This window comes from Eubalaena glacialis, chromosome 4 (genome assembly GCF_028564815.1).
Source record: "Eubalaena glacialis isolate mEubGla1 chromosome 4, mEubGla1.1.hap2.+ XY, whole genome shotgun sequence".
NCBI classification, from domain to species: domain Eukaryota; kingdom Metazoa; phylum Chordata; class Mammalia; order Artiodactyla; family Balaenidae; genus Eubalaena; species Eubalaena glacialis.
In genome coordinates, this window is record NC_083719.1 from 179934843 (window position 1) to 179958235 (window position 23393).

General features: G+C 52.6%; 1 protein-coding gene across 7 annotated transcripts in view; it reads left to right on the forward strand.

Moving 5' to 3' along the window:
- Window positions 1-23393, forward strand: part of DNMT1 (DNA methyltransferase 1) — a 42335-nt gene extending 18942 nt beyond the window's left edge. For all 7 annotated transcript variants that reach the window (XM_061190524.1, XM_061190526.1, XM_061190525.1 and 4 more), the window contains 29 exons: window positions 152-233; window positions 2501-2535; window positions 2855-2903; window positions 3000-3080; window positions 3162-3271; window positions 5944-6062; window positions 6346-6438; window positions 7304-7455; window positions 7617-7804; window positions 7905-8088; window positions 9575-9672; window positions 10027-10174; window positions 11586-11701; window positions 11894-12098; window positions 12175-12308; window positions 13313-13486; window positions 15332-15553; window positions 16420-16612; window positions 17332-17416; window positions 17618-17746; window positions 17896-18178; window positions 18476-18617; window positions 19206-19372; window positions 19827-20004; window positions 20695-20890; window positions 21221-21384; window positions 21542-21658; window positions 22482-22572; window positions 23034-23393. In XM_061190524.1, coding sequence (XP_061046507.1) covers window positions 152-233; window positions 2501-2535; window positions 2855-2903; window positions 3000-3080; window positions 3162-3271; window positions 5944-6062; window positions 6346-6438; window positions 7304-7455; window positions 7617-7804; window positions 7905-8088; window positions 9575-9672; window positions 10027-10174; window positions 11586-11701; window positions 11894-12098; window positions 12175-12308; window positions 13313-13486; window positions 15332-15553; window positions 16420-16612; window positions 17332-17416; window positions 17618-17746; window positions 17896-18178; window positions 18476-18617; window positions 19206-19372; window positions 19827-20004; window positions 20695-20890; window positions 21221-21384; window positions 21542-21658; window positions 22482-22572; window positions 23034-23065 — 3967 coding nt within the window. In that variant the 3' untranslated portion in view covers window positions 23066-23393. The remainder of the gene's footprint in view (window positions 1-151; window positions 234-2500; window positions 2536-2854; window positions 2904-2999; window positions 3081-3161; window positions 3272-5943; window positions 6063-6345; window positions 6439-7303; window positions 7456-7616; window positions 7805-7904; window positions 8089-9574; window positions 9673-10026; window positions 10175-11585; window positions 11702-11893; window positions 12099-12174; window positions 12309-13312; window positions 13487-15331; window positions 15554-16419; window positions 16613-17331; window positions 17417-17617; window positions 17747-17895; window positions 18179-18475; window positions 18618-19205; window positions 19373-19826; window positions 20005-20694; window positions 20891-21220; window positions 21385-21541; window positions 21659-22481; window positions 22573-23033) is intronic.

A 23393-nucleotide genomic window follows, 5' to 3' on the forward strand; every position in this document is an offset into this window, starting at 1 on the left:
TGGATGGGAACAAAGTGTCTATTTGTTCTCCAGATCTATTCTGAATAGTTTGCTTTTCTGTAGGAAGACATTAGTTTGTCATTTTTTATGTGAATTGGCAATATAGTTTTTTTTTTTAAGCTAATATCTGACTTATTTGTTTATCCAACAGAGCTAGCAAACGGAGACCAGAAGAAAAAGAACCTGAAAGAGTAAAACCACAAGTTTCTGATGAGAAAGATGAGGATGAAAAGGTAAGGCCTAGTTTTTTCAATTCTACTGTGTTTCATAATATCCCATTGGCTGGAATATGTTAAAGTGATTTTTAGACAATTTTTCTTATGGAAACATTCAAACATACCCCAAGGTAGGCAGAAAAGGGTAGCAAACCCTCACATTCTCATCAGCCTTCAACAGTTATCAACCCATGATTAGGCATGTTTTACCCAAGCCTCACTCATTCTCCTTACCCTCCCTCACCCTGAAGATAAACAGATCCCAGATGTATTGCTGAAATATCTACAGAAGTGCTTCTAAAAGGAGAGGAGTCTCTTCTTAAACATCACCACTGGGCTTCCCTGGTGGCACAGTGGTTAAGAATCCACCTGCCAATGCAGGGGACACGGGTTCGAGCCCTGGTCCGAGAAGATCCCACATGCCGCGGAGCAACTAAGCCCGTGCGCCACAACTACTGAGCCTGCGCTCTAGAGCCCGTGAGCCACAACTAATGAAGCCTGCACAGGTAGAGCCCTTGCTCCACAAGAGAAGCCACTGCAATGAGAAGCCTGCGCACCACAACGAAGAGTAGCCCCCACTCGGTGCAACTAGAGAAAAGCCCGCGCGCAGTAACAAAGACCCAACTCAGCCAAAAATTAAAAATAAATAAATAAATAAATTTATTAAAGAAAAAATCACCACTGTACCATTATCATAGCACAATAATATAAAAACCTAATCTCCGTTCAGATTTCCCTGATGGTCTCCATTGTGTGTTTTACAGTTGGATTCAGGACCCCAACAAAGCCTATATAACATACTTGGTTCCTGTTTGTCCTCAATGTGTCATCTGCAGCTTCACCCTGTCCTCTTACTTGCAGTTGGTGGAACCAGCCAGCTTAACCTGTAGCGTCTGTGGGTTCTCAGGCTTGACATATCCCTCCAGCCCTGTCCGCCTGCAGACCGGTAGTTAGGTCCAGAGGCTTGACCAGAGGCAGGTCTCTTGTTTCCCAGAGTGCTTCTGAGGTGATGCTGTGTACTTCCTGTTACATCATACCATAAGGCATGGTTATCTTTTTGAGGTGTTAGGAGTGATCATTGAGCTCAGGTGCCATCTGCCTGGTCCATCCATTATAAAGTTCCCCTCAGCTTTTCGCCTGATGTTTTTAACAGTCATTGCTTAAATCCATTATTTCACTGGGAGTTGCAGATAGTGATAGTTGTGTTCTGTCATTCCTTCGTTTACCCAAAATAATTCTAAAAATAAATTTTCTCATATATTAGTCAGCAGGGGCTGCCATAACAAAATATGACAGTCTGGGTGACTTAACCAATAGACATTTATTTTCTTACAGTTCTGGAGACTGGAAGTAAAAGTTCAAAGTGCCAGCAGGGTTAATTTCTGGAGAAGTCTTTCTTCCTGGCTTGTGGATGGCTGCCTTCTTGCCGGGTCCTTACATGGCCTTTCCCTGTGCAAGCACGTAGGGAGAAAGAGCTCTGGTGTCCCTTCCTCTTTATAAGGTCCCCAGCCCTATTGGATTAGGTCCACACCCTTGTGACCTCATTTAACCATAGTCACTTCCTTAAAAGCCTCATCTGCAAATACAGTCACATTTGGTGTTAGGGCTTCAACGTAGGAATTGGGTGGGGGGCCAGGGACACAACTCAGTCCATAGTACCCCTCTTCAATTATATACCTATTCTGAGGTACCACTTATACAGTAAAGCTGTTTTTTATTTGCTTGTTTTTTTAAAGTGGTCTTATGAGTCTTTTAAGGAAGTCTGGTTATAAGAATTTTGTTTAGGGGCTTCCCTGGTGGCGCAGTGGTTAAGAATCCGCCTGCCAATGCAGGGAACACGGGTTTGAGCCCTGGTCCGGGAAGATCCCACATGCCACGGAGCAATTAAGCCTGTGCGCCACAACTACTGAGCCCACGTGCCACAACTACTGCGTGCCTAGAGCCCATGCTCCACAACGAGAGAAGCCACCGCAATGAGAAGCCCGCGCACTGCAACGAAGAGTAGCCCCCGCTCGCCACAACTAGAGAAAGCCCACGTGCAGCAACAAAGACCCAACACAGCCAAAAATAAATAAAAGAAAATAAATAAATTTATTTTTTTAAAAAAGGAATTTTGTTTATAAGACTAGACACTGGAGATGGCTTGGGTCTCACTGGTTCTCTGACTGCCTTCCTGCCTCTGACTAGGTTTTGTGATAACCATGTACATTAAATTCTTAACTCTGAAGCATTATCCAGATGGAAGATACTTTTTTACCTTTCACTTTTTTGTTTTCTCCATTTAGGAGGAGAAGAGACGTAGAACTACATGCAAAGAACCGTAAGAACTTATTTTTGTCTTTATACAAAGCAGATCATAATATTAAAATGGTTGTCCTAGAAAGAAAGATAAAGGGGCTTTTAGTGAATTCTAGAGCAGCCTTAGCTTTGTATGTGATGGAGTGTGAGCCCAGGCCCGAGACGTTCCAATTCTGCCGTGTGAGGCAGATCCCCTCCGCGTGGTGAAGACGCTTACGGCCTCGCACCTTGTCCCTTCTGCAGCAGGGGGTGCTCGTCTGTGTCTGGTGGATCAGGTATAACTGATGGCAGATTCTGATATGTTGTGAAATGACTAAAAAAATCTTCTGCTTCGTTCCCAGAACTGAGAAGAAAATGGCTCGAACCAAAATGGCAGTAGTGTCCTCCAAGGTAAACATATATCTGGGAGTAAAACCAGTTGTGCGCCACTAATGCGATTGCTTGGGGCTGGCCCTCTGAGCGCCGTTTGTGTTCGTGCCTCCACAGACCGATCCTCTGAAGTGCATTGAGTGCGGACAGTACCTGGATGACCCCGAGCTAAGATATGAACAGCATCTCCCTGATGCAGTAAGTTCCAGCTGTGTTTTCAGCCTTATATTGATAGTTTCCTATCTCTTGTGTCTCTAGTTAATGGTCAATGTCTCTCAGGTGGAAGAGATACAGTTGTTGACAAATGAGAGACTGTCCATCTTTGATGCCAATGAATCTGGCTTTGAGAGTTACGAGGATTTTCCCCAACACAAACTGACCTGCTTCAGGTAACTGATACGCCTCTGCTTTATCGTAACGGGGCATTTTCCTAAAGACACCTAAGTTCTTAATATCCTAGTGAAGTTTTTAACACCTAACCTGCAACATTTCTTAAGCTGCTAACACGAGATAAGGGCCAGCAAGCTGGTAGACGTCTGGTAGACGTTTGCTGGTGGTGGTGGGGCGGGTGGGCGGGTTGTTACAGCTCTACCTGTTAGCTCTTGAGCAGGTGTGCATCCTGAAGCTCATTCAGGTGAGGGCCAGCTATGTGCTAGGTCCAGCACGAGGTGTTACAGATGCAGCACCTCAGCTCCCTGGTCTCATGGAGGCTGAACAAAAGTTAGGCCTGTCAGGTAGTAACACTGTGACAGATGTGAAAAGCATGGGGAGCAGAGAGCGGGTGGGGGAAAGTTGTTTAGAATGGAGAGGAAGGGACTGGAGCAAAGACCTCGGTGGCTTAAGAACAAGCCGAGGGGATAGTGAGGGAAAGACATCCAGGAAAAGGGAACAGCAGGTGGAGGCTGGGAGGTGGGCACGTTGGCTGGGGAAGACTAGGTGAGAGGCTGTGTGGCTGGAGTAGAGGGGCTGGGGGTGAGTGGTAGGGGAACAGGGGCCCGGGGAGGGGCCTGGACCCTGCAGGGCGTTGCAGGCCGTGGCAGTGATGCCGGGGTCTTCGGCGTGGAGGTCCGTGGCATCTGGGCTGTACCTTTGGAAGGGCCCAGACGGGCCTGTGAGTGAGCAGAGTGCCCGTGCTCTCCAGCCCCCTTGGTTCCGTTCTGTCCTCTCACTGGAGGTGCTTCACTTTGCTTCTTGTGGGAAATGGCTTGGCTCCAGGACCAGCCCATGTCTCCTTTCAGGCCTTGGCACGTGCTTTTCCGCTCCCTGGACCGGAGAATAGTAGGGGTGGGCGGATCGCCTGTTGTAGCCTCAGGTGGAATCGTTTCTGGGCAGCCTTTCCGACACTCCTGCCCCACAGTGGGTTGGGGGGCTCTGGGCCCAGGGAAATCCCAGTATGTTTCTCCTGCAGTACTCTGTACACTCGCTGTGGTTGGTGGTGTCTCCCACGCTCCACGATCAGGATCCTGATCTGTAGTGGGATGCTGGCCACCTACCAGCAGTCCCCTGGCTCAACCCCTGCCTGACAGCACAGGTGAAACGTGCTGTTGGCATTGCTGACGTTCATGGCCTCATGCTTCCCTGTGGCATTCCTGGGGCAGAGGTTCAGGAGAACCAGGGGCTGGGGCCGCTGTAGTCAGGAATGTCAGGGCTTGGGGTCTCTTGGCCACTCCTCAAGAATAGGAGGTTGGGAAGGTGGCAGTAAGAACACACTTCCTAGGAATGACATGCCTTTGTAGCATCAGGCCATTGGAGCCAGACCACCTGGGTTAATTAGGAACTCTGTTTACCTCTGGTACTTGGGCTGAAAGTGGCAGGTGGAAACAAGCCCTTCCTGTGAACCTGCCTGGGACTTGGCACTTCTCCCTGATGTCACCTCTACTGAGGGAGCGTGGGGACAGCCTGTCAGGCTGGGCGCTGGGTCCTCCTCTTCTGTGCGTCTGTGGTGTCCTGCCCTCCCTTGGTCCATCTTTCCCACATCTTCAGGTCCTGATGGCAAGGCTGTGACCCGTGTCTGCCTACCACGCCTGGTAGGGGAACTCCACTCAAAGTGGTCATGTTTTAATTTTTTTAATTGTGTGAGAGTCCAAGATGCGGATTTTTGGTTTCCAAGGGCCTAGGTGGTGGGAGCGTGGTGGTGCTCTCAGACCTGCACGGATTCCACGTGACCCGCTTGGACTCTGAGGGGTAGCACGGCACCTCTGGCCTCGAGGCCAGCATGAGCAGGTTCATAAGCAGAACCCACCCCAACCCCATGATTTTCTCAAGTTTGGCATCCTGCTTAATGATGCACATTCTCTCAAATGTCAAGGAGCATCTCTAGGCAGTAGATGCCCTTAAACTTCAGGCTGAACCCCCAGAGGGAGGTGGAAGTCCCTCCTTCCAATGTCCTTGATGTACCTCACCTTTTATGCTGTTGTATAATGTGCTTCATTTTAATTTTTTTTAATGAGGTGAAAGTCACATAGCACAAAATTAACCATATATGAAATGTTGTGAAGCAGTAAATCCACAGGAACAAAGCAGATTAGTAGTTGCCAGGGGTGTACGCCGAAAACCCTGGCGTCACTGCCACGGCCTGCAAAGCCCTGCAGGATCCAGGCCCCTTGGTTGGGCTCTGGGAAGTGTCAGGCTCTGGGAAGTGTCAGGCTCACAGCTCAGTGGGTGTGAGGTTTCATCTTCAGCAACAAGAACATTTTGGAGCTAGAGGGGATGGTTGTACAGCTCTGGGTAGGATGTGTTTGAGAAGCCAGTGTTTCTCCACTAGCAACTCACGGAGGGAGGGTGTAGCAGGTGGCGCCCTTGTGAGATTTCCCGCCATCCCACTGTCAGTCTCGCTGACCTCTCCACGTTGCCTTTTCAGACACTTACACTCTTGAGACCCAGGTGGGCGAATCAGGTAGAAGCTGTTTGGGTGAAAGAACACTGCACTGAGCCAGTGTTCTGGCAGCCAAGGAGACAGCTGAGTCTAGGGACTGCACGTAGTCCGCCTCGCGTCTGAGCTTGACTCTGTACTTCAGCCTGCCTTTGGTCAGCTGGTAAATCCACTCTGTCGCCTGTCTAGCGTGTACTGTAAACGAGGTCACCTGTGCCCGATCGACACCGGCCTCATTGAGAAGGATGTTGAGCTCCTCTTTTCTGGTTCAGCAAAGCCAATATATGAGGATGACCCGTCTCCTGAAGGTAAGTGGCACGTTCCAGGTTGTTTGGGACAGTTTACAAACAAAACTTTGAGATGAGAGCAATATTCAACTGGAACTATTGCCTCTTAAAGTTAGGGCTTGAGACTGGGCTGTGAGCAGCTACGAGCAGACTCTCTCTGATGGCTCCAGTAAGGACTGCCCGGCTCGGCTGATAAGAGGTGTCGGCTCAGGTGGGCACTCAGTGCCACTTAACCCTCCTGGGTTTTTGAGAGGCATATTCTTAGTCTACTTCCCTTTCAGGAAACTTTTTTCCCCCCTTTTAGGTGGTGTTAATGGCAAAAATCTTGGTCCAATAAATGAATGGTGGATCGCTGGCTTTGATGGAGGTGAAAAGGCTCTCCTTGGCTTTAGCACCTGTAAGTATGTGACCAATTGTGGACTCTTCTGGGGTCTGAAAGGGGCCTTCACTCCTGTCTTTCATGGGGCTTGGTTGGGCTCTGGGAAGTGTCAGGCTCTGGGAAGTGTCAGGTTCACGTGACCATGTGGAAAGCATGTCAGGTTTGAACGGAATGGCCTCTTTTTTTTTTTTAAGATTTATCATTTACTTATTTATTTTTGGCTGCATTGGGTCTTTGTTGAGGCATGCGGGCTCTCCGTTGTGATGCGCGGGCTTCCTATCTAGCTGTGGTGTGCGGGTTTTTTCTTCTTTAGTTGTGGCATGCGGGCTCCAGGGCACGTGGGCTCTGTAGTTGTGGCGTGGGTTCCAGAGCGCGTGGGCTCTGTAGTTTGCGGCATGTGGGCTCTAGTTGAGGCGTGCGAGCTCAGTAGTTGTGGCATGTGGGCTTAGTTGCTCCATGGCATGTGGGATCTTCGTTCCCTGACCAGGGATCGAACCCTCATCCCCTCCATTGTAAGGCGGATTCTTAACCACTGCACCACCAGGGAAGTCCCTGGAATGGCCTCTTATATTAGCTACAACTGGCCTGGAACTGACCCTCCGGTATAAAAGCAGGTCATGTTCTTGCAGCTGAAACCCAGGCCGAATTCCAAAAACCAGAATCGAGCCAAAGGAAAGCCACTTGGCCAGTCTCCATCCTCTAGCTGGCTCAGACAGGCCCCTTCTGAATGAGCTAACTCTGGACTGTACTTCATGTTTTTTGACATTTGGGTACAGAATGACTCTTAGCCTGTTATGTAAGCCTCGTAGCCTCATCTCTGCTCTTTGGCCACTGTAGCTGCCATCAGGTTCAAACTGCTCTCTTAAACATCTATTCACTGCAGCATTTGCCGAATACATTTTGATGGATCCCAGCCCAGAGTATGCACCACTGTTCAGCGTGATGCAAGAGAAGATCTACATAAGCAAGATAGTAGTTGAGTTCCTGCAGAACAACCCTGACTCAACATACGAAGACCTGATCAATAAGATTGAGGTAAGAGGTTTAGGTTATTCACAGTATGGGATTCACACCTATTTACATGAGATGTGCTAGAAAACATGTTCAGAGTCAGCAGAAATGGTTTGATTTAGGCCGGTTTTGCTTAAGCCTAAGGGAAACTTCTGATTTTTTTTTTTTTTTTTTTTTCCTAAAAGACCACTGTTCCTCCTTCTATGCTCAACCTGAATCGATTCACAGAGGATTCTCTCCTTCGACACGCCCAGTTTGTGGTGGAACAAGTAGAGAGTTACGATCGGGCTGGGGACAGTGACGAGCAGCCCATCTTCCTGACCCCCTGCATGAGAGACCTGATCAAGTTGGCCGGGGTCACCCTGGGGAAAAGGTAAGGATGCAGCAGGAATGAGACTGAAGGCGTGAGACAGAAGGCAGAGCATCCTGTGCGCCCTTCCCAGCCCGCTAACACCATGGAAACTCTCTCCCAGGCGAGCTGAAAGGCGGCAGACCATCCGGCATCCTGCCAAGGAGAAGGACAGAGGCCCCACCAAAGCCACCACTACGAAGCTGGTCTACCAGATCTTTGACACTTTCTTTGCGGAGCAAATTGAGAAGGATGACAAAGAAGACAAGGAGAATGCCTTTAAACGCCGGCGGTGTGGCGTCTGCGAGGTAACCTTGCCTGCTCCCCTTGTAATCTCTGAGGAACTCACTTCTTTCTCTTTCTGGCTTGAGAGTCTCACTGCTCAAATGTGACCCCTAAAACAGAAGCTAGAAGAAAGAGTTAGTGATCTGGGGGGACTTGCATGTCTTCTGGGACGGCTGTCAAAAGAGGCGTGCTCGGGCACTTTGCCGTCAGCGGCACTGTTGTTGCAGAGGAGCCTGGCCTCCTGGGTGCCTTTGCTCTGGCTGCGTCCCACTGTGTCCTCAGGCCCTGGTGTGAGGGCGGAGGGAGTGACTACCCCACAGAGGCGCTGCTTCCTCCAAGTAGGGACATCCACCCAGGAGCCTGCCTTGTCTCATGGCATCAATTCCCTGGGAAAGTGGGGACTTTGTCCAGCTTAGCTTTGAGGCCTGAAAAGACCTCTCTTACTGAATTTTTAAATATATATTTACTTCACTCTAGAGGAATTAATCCCCCTAATTCTGTGACCCAGGGATCGGGTCTGTTGGGTAGGCCATAAAGTTCATTTGGGTTTTTCCATCCAATCTTACGGAAAAACCCGAACGAACTTTTTGGCCAACCCAGTATTTTTGGTATCTATTTGACTTAATTTGGATGAAAACTTAAACACAGAAATACAGCAGCTGCCTTCAGAACTGCCCTGCGTTCACACTGGCCACTGACTTCAGAGCGTCTCCTTTGTCTTCAGTGGCTGCCCTTAAATAGGAATTTGCATGTCCTCGCCATTCTTGTTGTGGTGTTACTTTATTTCATCTAGCACATACGTATCCACGCTTTAAAAAAATTTTTTAAGAAAGTATACGTAAACTGGAATCTTTCACAGCTGTTATGTGTGTGTGTTTGTTTCTTTTTCGAATTGTATTCATGCACATTTTTAATTGAATTCTCACAATACCCCAGTAGGTGAGTCAGATATCTCCCAGAGACAAGGTTAACATGACATATTCAAAGACATCCAGAAGCCAGGAGTAGAAGTGAGCTGGAACACTTCTTACTGTGGTGCCCCCAATTCCGTGACTAGTCTGTGTCTGACACGTGACCTTCAGTACCTCCGCAGGAGCTGTTTGGAGGTCACACTAGTTAACACTTCAACTATTCCATAATATTTCATTGTGACTCTTCCAGCTTATCCCTCAGTGATGGGCAGCTTGATATTCTAACGAGGCTTCCTGTGACTCTTCTCTCCTTAGAAGCAGAATTGCTGGGGTGTAGGTCATGTGCTTAACTTTGATCTAGAACACCGTTCTCCAGAGTGGGGTCACCAACTTATCCTTTGAGCAGTGCGAGTTCTCGTTTCCCTACACCTGTCCCAGCACCACGTGTCAGGCTTAACCTATGCAAACCTCGTATCTTGTTCCTAACTCTTACTTCCCTTACTTCTAATGAGGTTAAATGTACAGTTTTTAAATTCACCAAAAACTGGTTACCAGCTGTTACTAATGACCGTTTGATTACTTTTTAAATGTGTTTTAGATTTGTCAACAGCCTGAGTGTGGAAAGTGTAAAGCCTGTAAGGATATGGTTAAATTTGGTGGTAGCGGAAGGAGCAAACAGGCTTGCCAAAAGAGGAGGTAGGTTTGGCCAACGCTTGTTCTTGAAATGGAGGAAAATGCCAGCTGATGGCAAATAGGCTTTGTGTGGGACGGCTGGGTTGACAGGCACAGAGCAGGCAGGGTCCCTTTGTCTAGCACTGTCACCAGGCCTGTCCCTGTTTTCTAAGTAAAACACCTTCGGTTGGTTTTACTTTTTTTTTTTTTTTTTTTCCTGCCTGCGCCGAGAGGCTTGTGGGATCTTAGTTCCCCGACTAGGGATTGAACCCGGGCCCCAGCAGTGAGAGCACAGAGTCCTAACCACTGGACCGCCAGGGAATTCCCAATTGGTTTTACTTTTAAAGAGGACCTTGCTTATAATAACTGACTTTTTAGGTGTCCCAACATGGCCATGAAGGAGGCAGATGATGATGAAGAAGTGGATGACAATATTCCAGAGATGCCATCACCCAAAAAGATGCATCAGGGGAAGAAAAAGAAGCAGAACAAGGATCGGATCTTTTGGGTTGGAGAAGCCGTCAAGGTAATCCAGGAGCAGGCTCTCAGTCGTTTTAGTGCTGCCCTTCTGAGAAGCCAGTTGTCCCGTGGTATCTCGCTGCCAGACGTCTTAAGCAGCCTGAGCCCTGCAGCTGAGAAACCTGCCCATTTGTCCCGTGAGCGGAGCAGAGCTGGCTGAGAGGCCGAGGCCTGTGGTCAAGCACCTGAAGTGCATTTTTTTGCTTGTACGCCCAAGGACTCAGTTTTCCTCACACTCCAAAATGGGCTTTTTAAAAATATATGTATTTATTTATTTTATTTATTTATGTTTGGCTGCGTTGGGTCTTCATTTCTGTGCGTGGGCTTTCTCTAGTTGCGGCCAGCGGGGGCTACTCTTCGTTGCGGTGCGCGGGCTTCTCATCGCGGTGGCTTCTCTTTGTTGGGGAGCACGGGCTCTAGGCACACGGGCTTCAGTAGTTGTGGCACGCAGGATCAGTAGTCGTGGCTCTCGGGCTCTAGAGCGCAGACTCAGTAGTCGTGGTGCATGGGCTTAGTTGCTCCACGGCATGTGGGATCTTCCTGGACCAGGGCTCGAACCCGTGTCCCTTGCGTTGGCAGGCAGATTCTTAACCGCCACACCACCAGGGAAGTCCCCAAAATGGGCATTTGACACAGTTCTTGGGGTGTCAGGCTGGTTCCCCTTCCAAGCTTGTTTTGAAGAGAGCCTTCACAGTCCCCTCTGGCCTAGGAGTAGGTGTTTGGGGGCACTAGCAGACTGCCTCCCGGGGGTTCTGTGGTTACCTGCCTGTAAGGGTCAAATCCTTTACCAAAGCTGGAGAGTGAATGTCATCTCAGTGTTGTTCCCTAGATGTCCATAAGCCAAAGATGGTCAGTTCCCTCAACAAGCGTGAGGCCTACCCTGCTGGATGCTGCTCTAGGCCTAGGCATAACTAAGCTCCTGGCTGTGACACATGTACTGTCAGGAGGGTGGGGGGCAGCAGGGGTGCTGGGGCCACGGAGGCTTCTTGGTGGGGCAACATCTGAGCTGAGACCGAAAGGTTGGAGAGTAGCCAGTGCATGAAGGTCTGGGGAGGAACCAGGGTAGAGGCCCTGAGGTGGGACCAGCTTTCCTTGTGGGAGAGAAGGAAGGAGGTCCGTGTGGCTAAGGGAGGTGTGGGGAGTGGGGTACGGTGCCATTACGATTGAATGCTAGAATCCCATTTGCTGCTGACACAAGAGGGCAGAGGTGGTGATAGAGGGATGTGAGCGGCCTTTGCTGCAGGCTTCCAGCCAAAGAAGTTGGATGTTCTCTATAGTAGCCAGTCTGGTAGAGCTCACAGCTTCTTGGAGAAATTGTTAGGAGTGATACTTTCTCATAAAGTAACAGGAACACGCAGGTCAAGCCTAGCACGGACCTTCAAACCCATCCTCACCTGAAATTAAGCTCTTGTTTTCAGACCGATGGGAAGAAGAGTTACTATAAGAAGGTATGCATCGACTCGGAAACCCTGGAAGTGGGGGACTGTGTTTCTGTTATTCCAGATGATTCTTCAAAACCACTGTATTTAGCAAGGTTTGTGTCCTTCCCTCTGCTTGACTTCAGCCCACACTTTCTGTTGAGTAAGTAAGAGGTGCCTATTTTGTAAGAATAGCAGCAGCTCTTTGCCCTATACTAAAACCAAAAAATACATGTCCCCCAAGGAGACTTGGTCCAGATCTGCCGGTCAAGTTAGAACTTTCTTCCCGCCCCCTCTTCTGGCTCCAGGGTCACGGCGCTGTGGGAGGACAGCAGCAACGGACAGATGTTTCATGCCCACTGGTTCTGTGCTGGGACGGACACGGTCCTTGGGGCCACGTCGGACCCCCTGGAGCTGTTCCTGGTAGACGAATGTGAGGACATGCAGCTTTCATACATTCACAGCAAAGTGCAGGTCGTCTATAAAGCCCCGTCGGAAAACTGGGCCTTGGAGGTGAGTGCCTGGCGACCCTTGTGTGCCCCTCCTCGATGTGTGGGGTCATCATGGCTGACGGCAGCCTCATCCCTAGGGAGGCGTGGACCCTGAGGCCCTGATGTCGGAAGATGACGGAAAGACCTATTTCTACCAGCTTTGGTATGACCAAGACTACGCAAGATTTGAGTCCCCTCCAAAAACTCTGCCAATGGAGGACAACAAGTACAAGTGAGTGCGGCGACTGGGCTCCTTGGGCCGCTCTGTTGGTGCTCGAGGACTCCGTGTGTCTGCATGAACCCCCCCTCGAGCTTTTCCTGTGCTTCTCTCTGCTGACTTTGCTTTCCCCACGTCTTCTGATTGTCTTCCTCACCAACCAAAGACCAGCCTGACTTGGTTGCAGTGGCTGTAAGTGTGTGGACAGCCTGGTGGGGAGTGACCCTCATGAGAAGCTGTCTCATCCAGGGACAGGATGTGCCTTTCTGGGTTCCTCAGTGTCTGTACCACAGATCTTGTGTCTTTTCTCATAAGCGAGATGTTTGATTCCATTTCATTCTAACTGGTGGGTGAATGCTTTTAGGGAGGCTTGCTTCTTAAAAAATGGTTAGTGCTCCACGTCTTCCTTTCTAACCTTGGTACCTCACTTGTTTTAACTAAAAGTGGCAGCCGGCACCTCCAGAGCGGGCAGTGTGTGACAGTAAGGCTGACAGGGCCGAGGCTAGGAGGGCTCGCTGCGATGCCTCTGGTGTTTCTGCAGTCGACCTGGGGCTGCCTTTTGACTTGATCTGTTTTTAAGGCAATCTCTAACTCTCCTTTTAAGGGTTTACTAATCAGAAATAATGTTGAATTTTACCAAATACCTCTTCAGCCTTTAGAGATAATAGCGTGAGCCTCCTCTGACGTTTGGAGTTCCTGTCTTTACCACCGTCTGCATTATCGCTCGTGGTGTGGATTCTTGACCATATTCTAGATTGTTTGTTAATGTCTTAGGGTTTTTATATCAACTACTTAAAAGTGGGGTTGGCTTGTCATTTTCCTATTGTGTGTATCTCTGGGCTTTGGTCCCAAATAAGTGCTTTCAAAATGTGAACATAAAAGTGCAGGAAAGCCAGTTCCTCCTAACATCTGTAAATCCTTCCTCTTGGTCACCAGAGTCTGGATTAAGCCAGTGGCAGCTGCTTGTAGTCACTACCAGCCACTTAAGGGCCTTTGGTTTCTGTCCTTCACTCCTTCAGGTTCTGTGCAAGCTGCGCACGTCTGGCTGAAATGAGGCAGAAAGAAATTCCCAGGGTCATGGAGCAGCTCGAGGACCTGGATGGCCGGGTCCTCTACAGCTTAGCCACCAAGAACGGCATCCAGTATCGAGTGGGCGATGGCGTGTACCTCCCCCCCGAGGCATTCACCTTCAAGTGAGTGCCCCTTGCTGCAGTCAGGGCCAGGAGCTCTGGGCCAGTACAGAGCTGGCTCCACAATGTCCCCCACCCCGCAGCCCAGTACCTGCTGCTGCCGAGCTGTCACAGTGTCATCTGGGGTGAGCAGACATTATCCAGCCGTCCAGTGCAGAGCGACTGTAATTCTGTGGCAGTGAAGCTGTCTGTGAAAGAAGTCAGACAGAGAGCCCGCTGGCTAAGGGAGAGAGCACTAGGGTCAGTGGTGGGTTCCTGCCCAGCTGGTCACGGCAGAGACCCCCTCCCAGTTCCCATCTATCAGGTGGGGAGAGGAGTACCTTGCCTGCCAGGCCCCTAAGGAGTAAGTGAGTTAAAAGAAAATGGCTTATTAGCACAGCGCCTGGCTTAAAGTAAAGGCTGACTGTGAGTTACTTCTTGGTAAATGGGAATTGCATCAAAAGACTTCCGGGACTTCCCTGGTGGCGCAGTGGTTAAGAATCCGCCTGCCAATGCAGGGGACATGGGTTCGAGCCCTGGTCCGGGAGGATCCCACCTGCCGCAGAGCAACCAAGCCCGTGCGCCACAACTACTCAGCCTGTGCTCTAGAGCCCGTGCTCCGCAACAAGAGAAGCCACCACAATGAGAAGCCCGCACACCGCAGCAAAGAGTAGCCCCTGCTCGCCGCAACTAGAGAAAGCCCACACAGCAACGAAGACCCAACGCAGCCAAAAATAAATAAAACTAAAAAAAAAAAAAAGACTTCCACATCAGAGAATTGACGCTCTTCAGGGAAAAATCAAAGCCACAGATATTGTCCACACTTCATCCATTCCTTGTTCGTTCTAAGAACTAGTGCGTGGTTGGATTTACAGCCAACATTTTCTGAGCTTAGTCAGCTCAGTTTCCCGACTTGCAGTTCCATTTTCCTCGAGTCCTAATTGGAGCCCAGTCCCCAAGCTCCATTCAGTCACCGTAAGTGACAAAACATCGGTCCTTCCAGACTCACGCAGTGAGTGTGCATCACGCCCTTTAGCTCCAGTTTTCAGCCTCGAAGGGGAGGACTCCCTGTAGTGCTGTTTACCAGGTGCTCCTGGCACAGCCGAAGCGAGAGCACAGGTGTTCAGAGACACCTTTGGAGCCCGTCAGACTTCAGGGGGTCTGACGGGAAAGCACAGCAGCTGCCTCCCTGAACTGCAGTCTTCAAAGTACGCAGCCCTGCGGTCTTGGCAGCTTGGCATCTGATTTGATGGCCTGAGTTAGCCAGTACATGGTCAGGCCAAATTCGGCTTGCCCAGACGGCGAGTCTTCTCCCCATGCCTCTCCCGCATTGCCTCTGGGTCGATGCCTCAGCGTGTAGGATATGCCATGGTAACAACTCTAAAATCACAGAAGCTTACTTCTTGCCTGTACTGTGTGTCCATTGTGGTTCAGGGGTCTCGGACTGTTGTGTCACGCAGGGACCTGGGCTGACAGAGCCTCTGCCTTCTCAGAAGCTGCCAGTCTGAGGCAAGGGGAAGCTCGCTGGAGGCTCTCCTGGCGGTTCAGTGCTCCTGCTCCAAGCACGTGTGCGTCACTGCTGCGCATACGTGTGGAGCTGGACGAATCACGTGCCAGGAAGTACAGTCCTGCCCTGAGGCTGGGAGCGGGGAATACCTGAACAGCCTTAGCGACTATACCCGGAGCACAGATGGAGAATACCCATTTTAAAGTGTGGGTGAGATTGAATCTCTAAATCTGTTCTAAGGGTACTTAGCTGCATTAGTTTAAGGTGTTTGAATTTAAGTGGTTATTGTCACTGGTCAGTCATGCTGAGACTACTTTTTAAGGCTTCATGTTCAGTGACTCATAACGGTTGCTTCTCTGCAGCATTAAGCTGTCCAGTCCTGTGAAACGCCCACGGAAGGAGCCTGTGGATGAAGCTCTGTATCCAGAACACTACCGGAAATACTCCGACTACATCAAAGGCAGCAACCTAGATGCCCCTGAGCCGTACCGTATTGGCCGCATAAAAGAGATCTTCTGCGTCAAGAAGAGCAACGGCAGGCCCAACGAGACCGATATCAAGATCAGAGTCAACAAGTTTTACAGGTCGGTGAAGCCTCTGCCCTTCAGGGGGCTCTGCCTGAGGCGGGGTGGTAACAGCACACACAGTGGTGGTCTAAGACTTGGGTGGAGGTGTCTGTTCTTGCAAGTGTTTCTGATTACCTGGAGGGTCCTGAGGATGACCACAACTATATATCACAGCCCTCGCTTTCTCTCTTAAAGCTGCAGAGCTTTGTCCAAAAGAAATCTGTGAGCAGAAGTCCAGAGTGTGACAAAGACAGGCGTGGAATGTCCTGGGCTCTGCCTGAGGCGCCCTCAGAACCCTGAGTTCTGTCTACGACTGTCCGTGTTCCCCCCCCCCCAATTCCCCATCCCCCTGTTCTTCTCAGGCCCTCTTCCCTGTTTCTGGGGTTTCTCTCTGTCCAAGGTCTTGGCTTCACTCAGTCTTTTTCTGGGATCCTAGTAATGGTTAGCAGATAACCTGAAACTAATCCATACAGATAGGTCTAATGTTGCTCCGTGTCTTAGCTAATGTACGTGAAAGATTTTTTCAAGTCTCTGTAATAATCAGTTGAGTAATGAGAAAGAACAAGGAATCTGGCTGTTACAGGCGAATGAAGGCAGCTCTAGACATGCTTTTAACAGGAGACCAGCAGCTGGTCTTAACACAGGACAAGTCTCTTGGGGCTACACTGGGGGCATGAAGAGCAAGCAAACCGTTAGTTGAGTTCATGGCAAAGAATCCCACTTAGTCTGTGGTTAGTGCCAGCTAAGGGGGTTAGTAGTCAAGGTGACTTGCTGGGTGGGGAATGGTCTTTACCCACCGATCATCTGAGCACTCCCAGGAATGTGCCATTTAATTGCCGGTCAGCTCGAGGCAAAAGAACTAACAGAGACCCTTGCACTCACAGGCCGGAGAACACGCACAAGTCCACCCCGGCGAGTTACCACGCAGACATCAACCTGCTTTACTGGAGTGACGAGGAGGCTGTGGTGGACTTCAAGGCCGTGCAGGGCCGCTGCACCGTGGAGTACGGGGAGGACCTGCCCGAGTGCCTCCAGGACTTCTCCGCTGGTGGCCCCGACCGCTTCTACTTCCTTGAGGTGTGGGGCCCTGGGCTCACTGGAGGGAGGGCCTTGGGGTCAGACACAGCCCCCGAGAAAGCAGTTTAAGTATCCAGAGTACGAATCTGTGACATTCAAGTTGTTCTGGAATTTAACACTTTGGGCTTAAAACAAAACAATGTCACATTTGAGTGTCCTAAGGCAACAGCAATATTTGAAGACTGTTAGGTGGCCTCTGCTGGCCTGGCCAGTGCCTGTGAGTTAGGGAAAGGTTCCTCTAGCCCTGGGAGATGCAGCCCTGCCCCCAGTGCCTTCAGCCAGGGATCCGTGTCCAGGCCGGGGCCATACAGCTGAGCCTGTGGCCTGGTTATTGAGAGTAGAGCCAGCGGTTTGTTGATTAAGCTAATCACTCTTAAATTGTTTGAGCATGGCTTTTCTGTGATAGGCATGTATCGTTTTAAGATAACCTGTGTTTCCCCCAGGTTCCAGCGTGTACAGTCTAATTGTAACATTTGCCTGTTTTTAGAATGAGTAGTTCAGTTACTTCAAATAGCAGGAATTTCAATGTTGGCCACATAAAATGTGTGTATTAGTAGAATTTTTCCCTCATCTCTACTGTAATAAAAATCAAAGCACTTTTTGCTTATGGCCATATTTAGGAGAAATTAAGTAGATCTTATCAAATTAACTTAAATCGTATTTGTTAGAGAGGGGAGTGGTGTTTCTCTTCCAGACTGTTGTGGTTCTTTCCTTCTCAGGCCTATAATGCCAAGAGCAAAAGCTTTGAAGATCCTCCAAACCATGCCCGTAGCCCTGGAAATAAAGGGAAAGGGAAGGGGAAAGGTATGTCGTTACTCCCCGGGCTTCTTTTCAAGTCCGTCTCCTATAACTGGATTCTCATGAATCAGTCAGTATAAAAGAGCAGCCTCTGACGTTACCTCACTCTGCTGCCACCAACTCAGAACGAGGCCGTCTCTGAATCACCAGGGTGTTTGAAGAGAGCACGTTAGGGCCCTGATCTGACTTGGGGCCTGTCTCCCGCAGGGAAAAGCAGGACAAAGTCGCACAGCTGTGAGCCGAGCGAACTGGAGACGGAAATCAAGCTGCCGAAGCTGCGGACCCTGGATGTGTTTTCTGGCTGTGGGGGTTTGTCGGAAGGCTTCCACCAAGCAGGTAGGCTCCGGGTTCCTCTCTGCACAGCTGCTAAAACCGGACCGGGCACGTTCTGCCTGGAAGACCTTTCTGACTCTGGTCACAGTTCTGACTAAAGAGTCTCATGCTACAGGGGGTTCACAGTTCATCTTTGTCCTTCTGTCCCCCAGGCATCTCGGAAACGCTGTGGGCCATCGAGATGTGGGACCCTGCGGCCCAGGCGTTCCGGCTGAACAATCCCGGGTCCACGGTGTTCACGGAGGACTGCAACGTCCTGCTGAAGCTGGTCATGGCCGGGGAGGTGACCAACTCCCGCGGCCAGAAGCTGCCGCAGAAGGGAGACGTGGAGATGCTGTGTGGTGGGCCGCCTTGCCAAGGCTTTAGCGGCATGAACCGCTTCAACTCTCGAACCTACTCCAAGTTCAAGAACTCCCTGGTGGTCTCCTTCCTCAGGTAAACAGGCTAGAATTCCCTCTGCGTTCGGTGCTGCCCCAGGGTGACTGGACGGCCGGTCCCGGGGCTGCGCCGCGGGCGTGCCAGGGCCGAGCAGTAACTGCTTTAGCCTTCGCACCTGCTGAAGGCGGTGTGCTGAGTGAGACGCCGGTCTTTGCCTTCAGGAAGTTCACGGCTGCCCCTCCGCTAGGGAGAGACCTTGACAGTTGGCAGGTGCGTCTTGACAAACGTCAAGCATTTGGGAATGGCTTCTGGCAGAGTAGGTCTCCTCCTCTCTCGTGTCTCCCGCCTCCACAGCTACTGCGACTACTACCGGCCCAGGTACTTCCTCCTGGAGAACGTCAGGAACTTCGTCTCCTTCAAGCGCTCCATGGTCCTGAAGCTCACGCTCCGCTGCCTGGTCCGCATGGGCTATCAGTGCACTTTCGGCGTGTTGCAGGTGGGCCCCCCGGGCAGGGGCAGAGCGGGCCGACGCGTGTGGCCGGAGAAGGGGCCGAGCAGTCCCTGGACAGCAACAAGCTGTCTCAAACTGAAAATAGAGCTCAAAGGGACAGGCCACAGCGTGGTAACCTGCGGTGCGGGCGAGGGCTGGGGAGACGGCTGCCGGGCCCCCCTCCCATTCAGCTTCCATAGTGTCTCGGCCTCACTGGTCAACCTTGTTGGCAGCCGTGTTCTTTCCCTTGTGACCGTGGGCTGCCAGGCAGGTGGCACGGCTCCTGGTGTCTCCTCTGGCCGCTCTTCTCCCCAAGTGCTCCTTCATGTGCTGTTTAAAGAGCTGGCTGGGATCGCCAGCGGGCTTCGCTCCCGTCTTCTCCAGGGGCTACCGGCCACCTCCTGGGATCTTTCGTCCTCTTCTCCGGTCCCACCTCCTGTTAGGCATGAGCCCGTGGGTTAACTAGGGGCTCTCTGGGTGAGCTCCACACCAGCCAGATGCCCCAGAAAGTCAGGTGCTGTGGACCCCAGCCCTCGGCCCAGCTGATCGGAGGTGCCCACTGACCGTGTGTGTGTCTGGCCCTCCCCTGTGCAGGCTGGTCAGTACGGCGTGGCCCAGACGCGGAGGCGGGCCATCATCCTGGCCGCGGCCCCCGGAGAGCAGCTCCCTCTGTTCCCAGAGCCGCTGCATGTGTTCGCGCCCCGGGCCTGCCAGCTGAGTGTCGTAGTCGACGACAAGAAGTTTGTCAGCAACATCACCAGGTAGGAGAACCCCGGCCAGCCCGCTGTCCTGGCGCTTGTGAGCCTTCCCCGGCGAGGCCTGGTGCGGGTGGACCTCTGTGAAGAGGCCCGAGCCGAGGAGAAAGTGTTAGCGAGGAGCAGACAGCGCCGCATCCGGCCTGCCCTGCGAATGCTCTGCCACCTCTGGTCTCGTTCTGACCCCGAGTGCCCTGTGTCCAGGGCAGTGGCCAGAAGCCTGGCCGTAGTCACGGGCAGAGCCCACACTATAGCCTGTCCCCTTTTCAGACGGGGTCTGAGAAGAATGCTGCCCCTGTGACCTCGGGCGGCCCTTTGACCCCGAGCTGCCCTTTGGCCCCGAGCCGGGTTGCCTTCTCTGGAGAAGACGGTGCCAGCAGTCGGGGGACGGCAGTTGTGACTCACACACACGGTAGCTGTGTGTGTCCCCAGAGGTGCCACGATCTGTGCTCTGTTGCAGGTTGAGCTCGGGTCCGTTCCGAACCATCACCGTGCGGGACACGATGTCCGACCTTCCCGAGATCCGGAACGGAGCTTCGGCGCAGGAGATCTCGTACAACGGGGAGCCTCAGTCCTGGTTCCAGAGGCAGCTCCGGGGCTCGCAGTACCAGCCCATCCTCAGGGACCACATCTGTAAGGTAACGTCACCTCCATGAAGCGGGGCCTCCTCCCAGCGGCCTCCCAGGAACAGCTCTGTGGTTGGAGCCCAGGCAGGGCTTGCGGGGGAGGCGGGGTCTGATCTCGGCCCCCTTCCAGCTCCTTCTGCGCTCGGCCCCTAACCCGAACTCCGCCACCTCAGCCGGCCCCCGGCCTCACACCCCACTGCCTCCTGCTTCTCCCCTTGCGCCCCACCCCCGCCCCAGTACATGGGCCTAGAAAGTGTCCATCAGAGCTTGTACTCTGCCTAGAATCGGGCTAGCATGGTGTGTCTGGCCATCGTCTCCTATGACTGGTCTTGTCTCAGCACCGCTCTTCTCTGGGCATCTCCCAAACGCACCAAACCCCAGCTCTCCCCGCCGCCGGCTCCTCCTGTCCTGCAGGGCTCAGCTCCGACGTCACCTCCTCAGAAGCCCCGCGCTTGCCCGAAGCCATCCCTTCACCCGTTCCCCCGTCATTCCACATCCCTGCTCTGGTGTCTTCATGGCACGTGTGTAACCCCCAGGTTGTCGATTCGGGTCACTGCTTGTCTCCCACAATGGGATACAAGCCCCTTGGGGGTCCTGGTCACCGTGGTATGCCCAGTGCCCAGTACTATGGCGCCCAGCCCACTGCACGTGGTCAGGTGCTCCCCGAGCTCAGTGACAGCTGGGCCTGCTGTGCTCTTCCAGGACATGAGTGCCTTGGTGGCCGCTCGCATGCGGCACATCCCTCTGGCCCCGGGCTCAGACTGGCGTGACCTGCCAAACATCGAGGTGCGGCTCTCTGACGGCACCTTGGCCAGGAAGCTGCGGTACAACTACCATGACAAGAAGAACGGCTGCAGCAGCGCCGGGGCTCTCCGCGGGGTCTGCTCCTGTGTGGAAGGTGGGACCCCCACTTGTGCCCTGGCCCCCAGGTGTGGCTTGCTCAAGTTTGGTGTGAAGCCCCAGCCCCCTTAGGCTCTGCAGCGGGGCGGTGGGCTCGGGGGAAGGAGCACGGTCTCCGGGGTTTCTCAGCAGGAGATGCCGGGGCTGCCGCTCAGGAACCCAGCAGCCCTGGGTGGGGTGCTGACTCGCCAGGCCTGGGTGTCCCTGCTGCGCACGGCTGCTGAGAACAGGGTCCGCGATGAAGCTCTGCCTGGCAAACGGGGACTGTCGGCTGCTGTATCGTCCCGTTCCGTCAGCACAGCCCCATCGCAGCCCTCTCTTCCAACAGGCAAAGCCTGTGACCCTGCGGCCAGACAGTTCAACACCCTCATTCCCTGGTGCTTGCCCCACACCGGGAACAGGCACAACCACTGGGCCGGCCTCTATGGACGGCTCGAGTGGGACGGCTTCTTCAGCACGACCGTCACCAACCCTGAGCCTATGGGCAAGCAGGTAGGTCTGAGGGCTGCTCGGGCCTGGGCGGGGCGGAGGCACGGGCTTCGCGGCTGGGCCGGCCCTCCTCGCCGCCTCCTGCCTCTGCGCCCCAGCCTGGGGTGGGCTTCCCGTGGCCCCGTCTCATTCCCACCCCCACTGCGCCTCTTGCCCCCAGGGCCGCGTGCTCCACCCGGAGCAGCACCGCGTCGTGAGTGTGCGGGAGTGCGCCCGCTCTCAGGGCTTCCCTGACACCTACCGGCTGTTCGGCAACATCCTGGACAAGCACCGGCAGGTCAGTGGAGCGGAGTGGGCCCGGGTCTCCTCCCCCCTGAGGAGGGGCGACCGGCACCGCGCACGAAGCGGCCCTGGCGGGAGGGAGACCAGGGGGTCGGGGGTCGGTGGGGAGCTTGACTTGCAGTCACTTCCGAGGGGACGCTGAGCCCCCAGAGGTGGGGGCTGACTGGCCTCAGCACTCCCACGAGGGGGTGGTCAGGAAGGAGGGACCCTGTCCCTGGGGCCCAGGGCGCTCCCGGGTCAGCCGGAGTCGCCAAGTGTGTCGGGTGCCGGGTGCCGTGGACAGCTGAGGCACGTTTAGCCCAAAGGAAAGTTACACCGCGTTGCAGAGAGCAGACGAAATACACGGTGGTGAAAATTCAGTGTTGCTAAGGGTTGAAACGAACCAATAATTCCTCCTGTTTCTCAGGGTGTTCCGTTTGGCTGTTAATGAAATGTATTTCCAAGTAATGCAGGCATGTGGCTGAAAAGGCTGGCAGTGCCTGGGGGTCACAGCGAGACCCTCCCATCTCGCCCCCCTCGGCCATCCTGTGCTCTGGGAGCAACAGCTCTCAGCTAGAAGTGAAACATAGTAGCTTCCATATCCGGATTCTAAGATTTTCTAAAGCCCTTTAAAGGCCCCCTTCTCTGAGTGGTGCTTGACCTGCTGGTGTTTGGGGCGGGAGGATGGGCTGGGTGGAGGGTGTGAGCGCCATCCTGAGGGAAGGGCTTTGGAGGCCTGTGTGAGCCTGAGACGGGGGGCCCAGTGCCCGTGTCCGAGTGGAGGCTAGCGCTGACTCCAGCCGTGCCGAACCAGACGTCGCCTTCCTTCCCTCCTGCAGGTGGGTAACGCTGTGCCACCGCCACTGGCCAAAGCCATCGGCTTGGAGATCAAGCGCTGTATGTTGGCCAGAGCGCGAGAGAGCACCTCAGGTATGGTAGGGAGTGGTGGGGACAGCAGGGGTATGGCTTTAGGTTCTGAGACTGGGGCGAGTCACCCACCCTCCCTGGTGGCCTTGCGTCTCTCAGGGTTGCTCTGAGATGAGTGAGCGTGTGGGTAGGCGCGGAGCACTGGGGCCCGGCACGCAGTGGATGGGTGGTCAGATCTCGGGGCGCTTGCCTCTGTCCTGCTAAGTGAGTCTGGGTCGGCTGCACCCGCCTCAGACACTAGCCCATAACCCAGGTGGTCTGGAAACCTTTAGGGAGCACCTGAGCAGTGTTCAGTCTCTGAATGCTGATGCAGAGCTGCTGCAGGTTCTTATGAGGTGGTCCTTTAACGTCAACGCCTGGGCATTAACGTAGCTCCTGGTTCACGTACCTGATGTGCTTGCCTATTGCTTTGTGTAGCATTACATACGTTCCCTGCAATGACTCTCTCTTTTATTTCTCTTCAGTTAAAATCAAGGAGGAGACTGCTAAGGACTAGTTCTGCCCTCCAATCGCCCTTGTTTCTGGCACCAGAGATCTCCCCAACGTGCACTGATATTGTTGTATTTTTAACATGTCAATCTGTCAGTTCAGATGTGTTGTACACGGTGTTTGTGGCCTTGGCTGACATGAAGCTCTTCTGTGAGATTTGCTTATCAACTAATTTGACTTAGTGATGAAACTGTGCAGTACTTTGTCCGTTCTGGATTTTAAAAGTTTTTTATTATGCATTATATCAAATTTACCACTGTATGAGTGGAAATTAAGACTTTATGTAGTTTTTATATGTTGTAATATTTCTTCAAATAAATCTCTCCTATAAATCA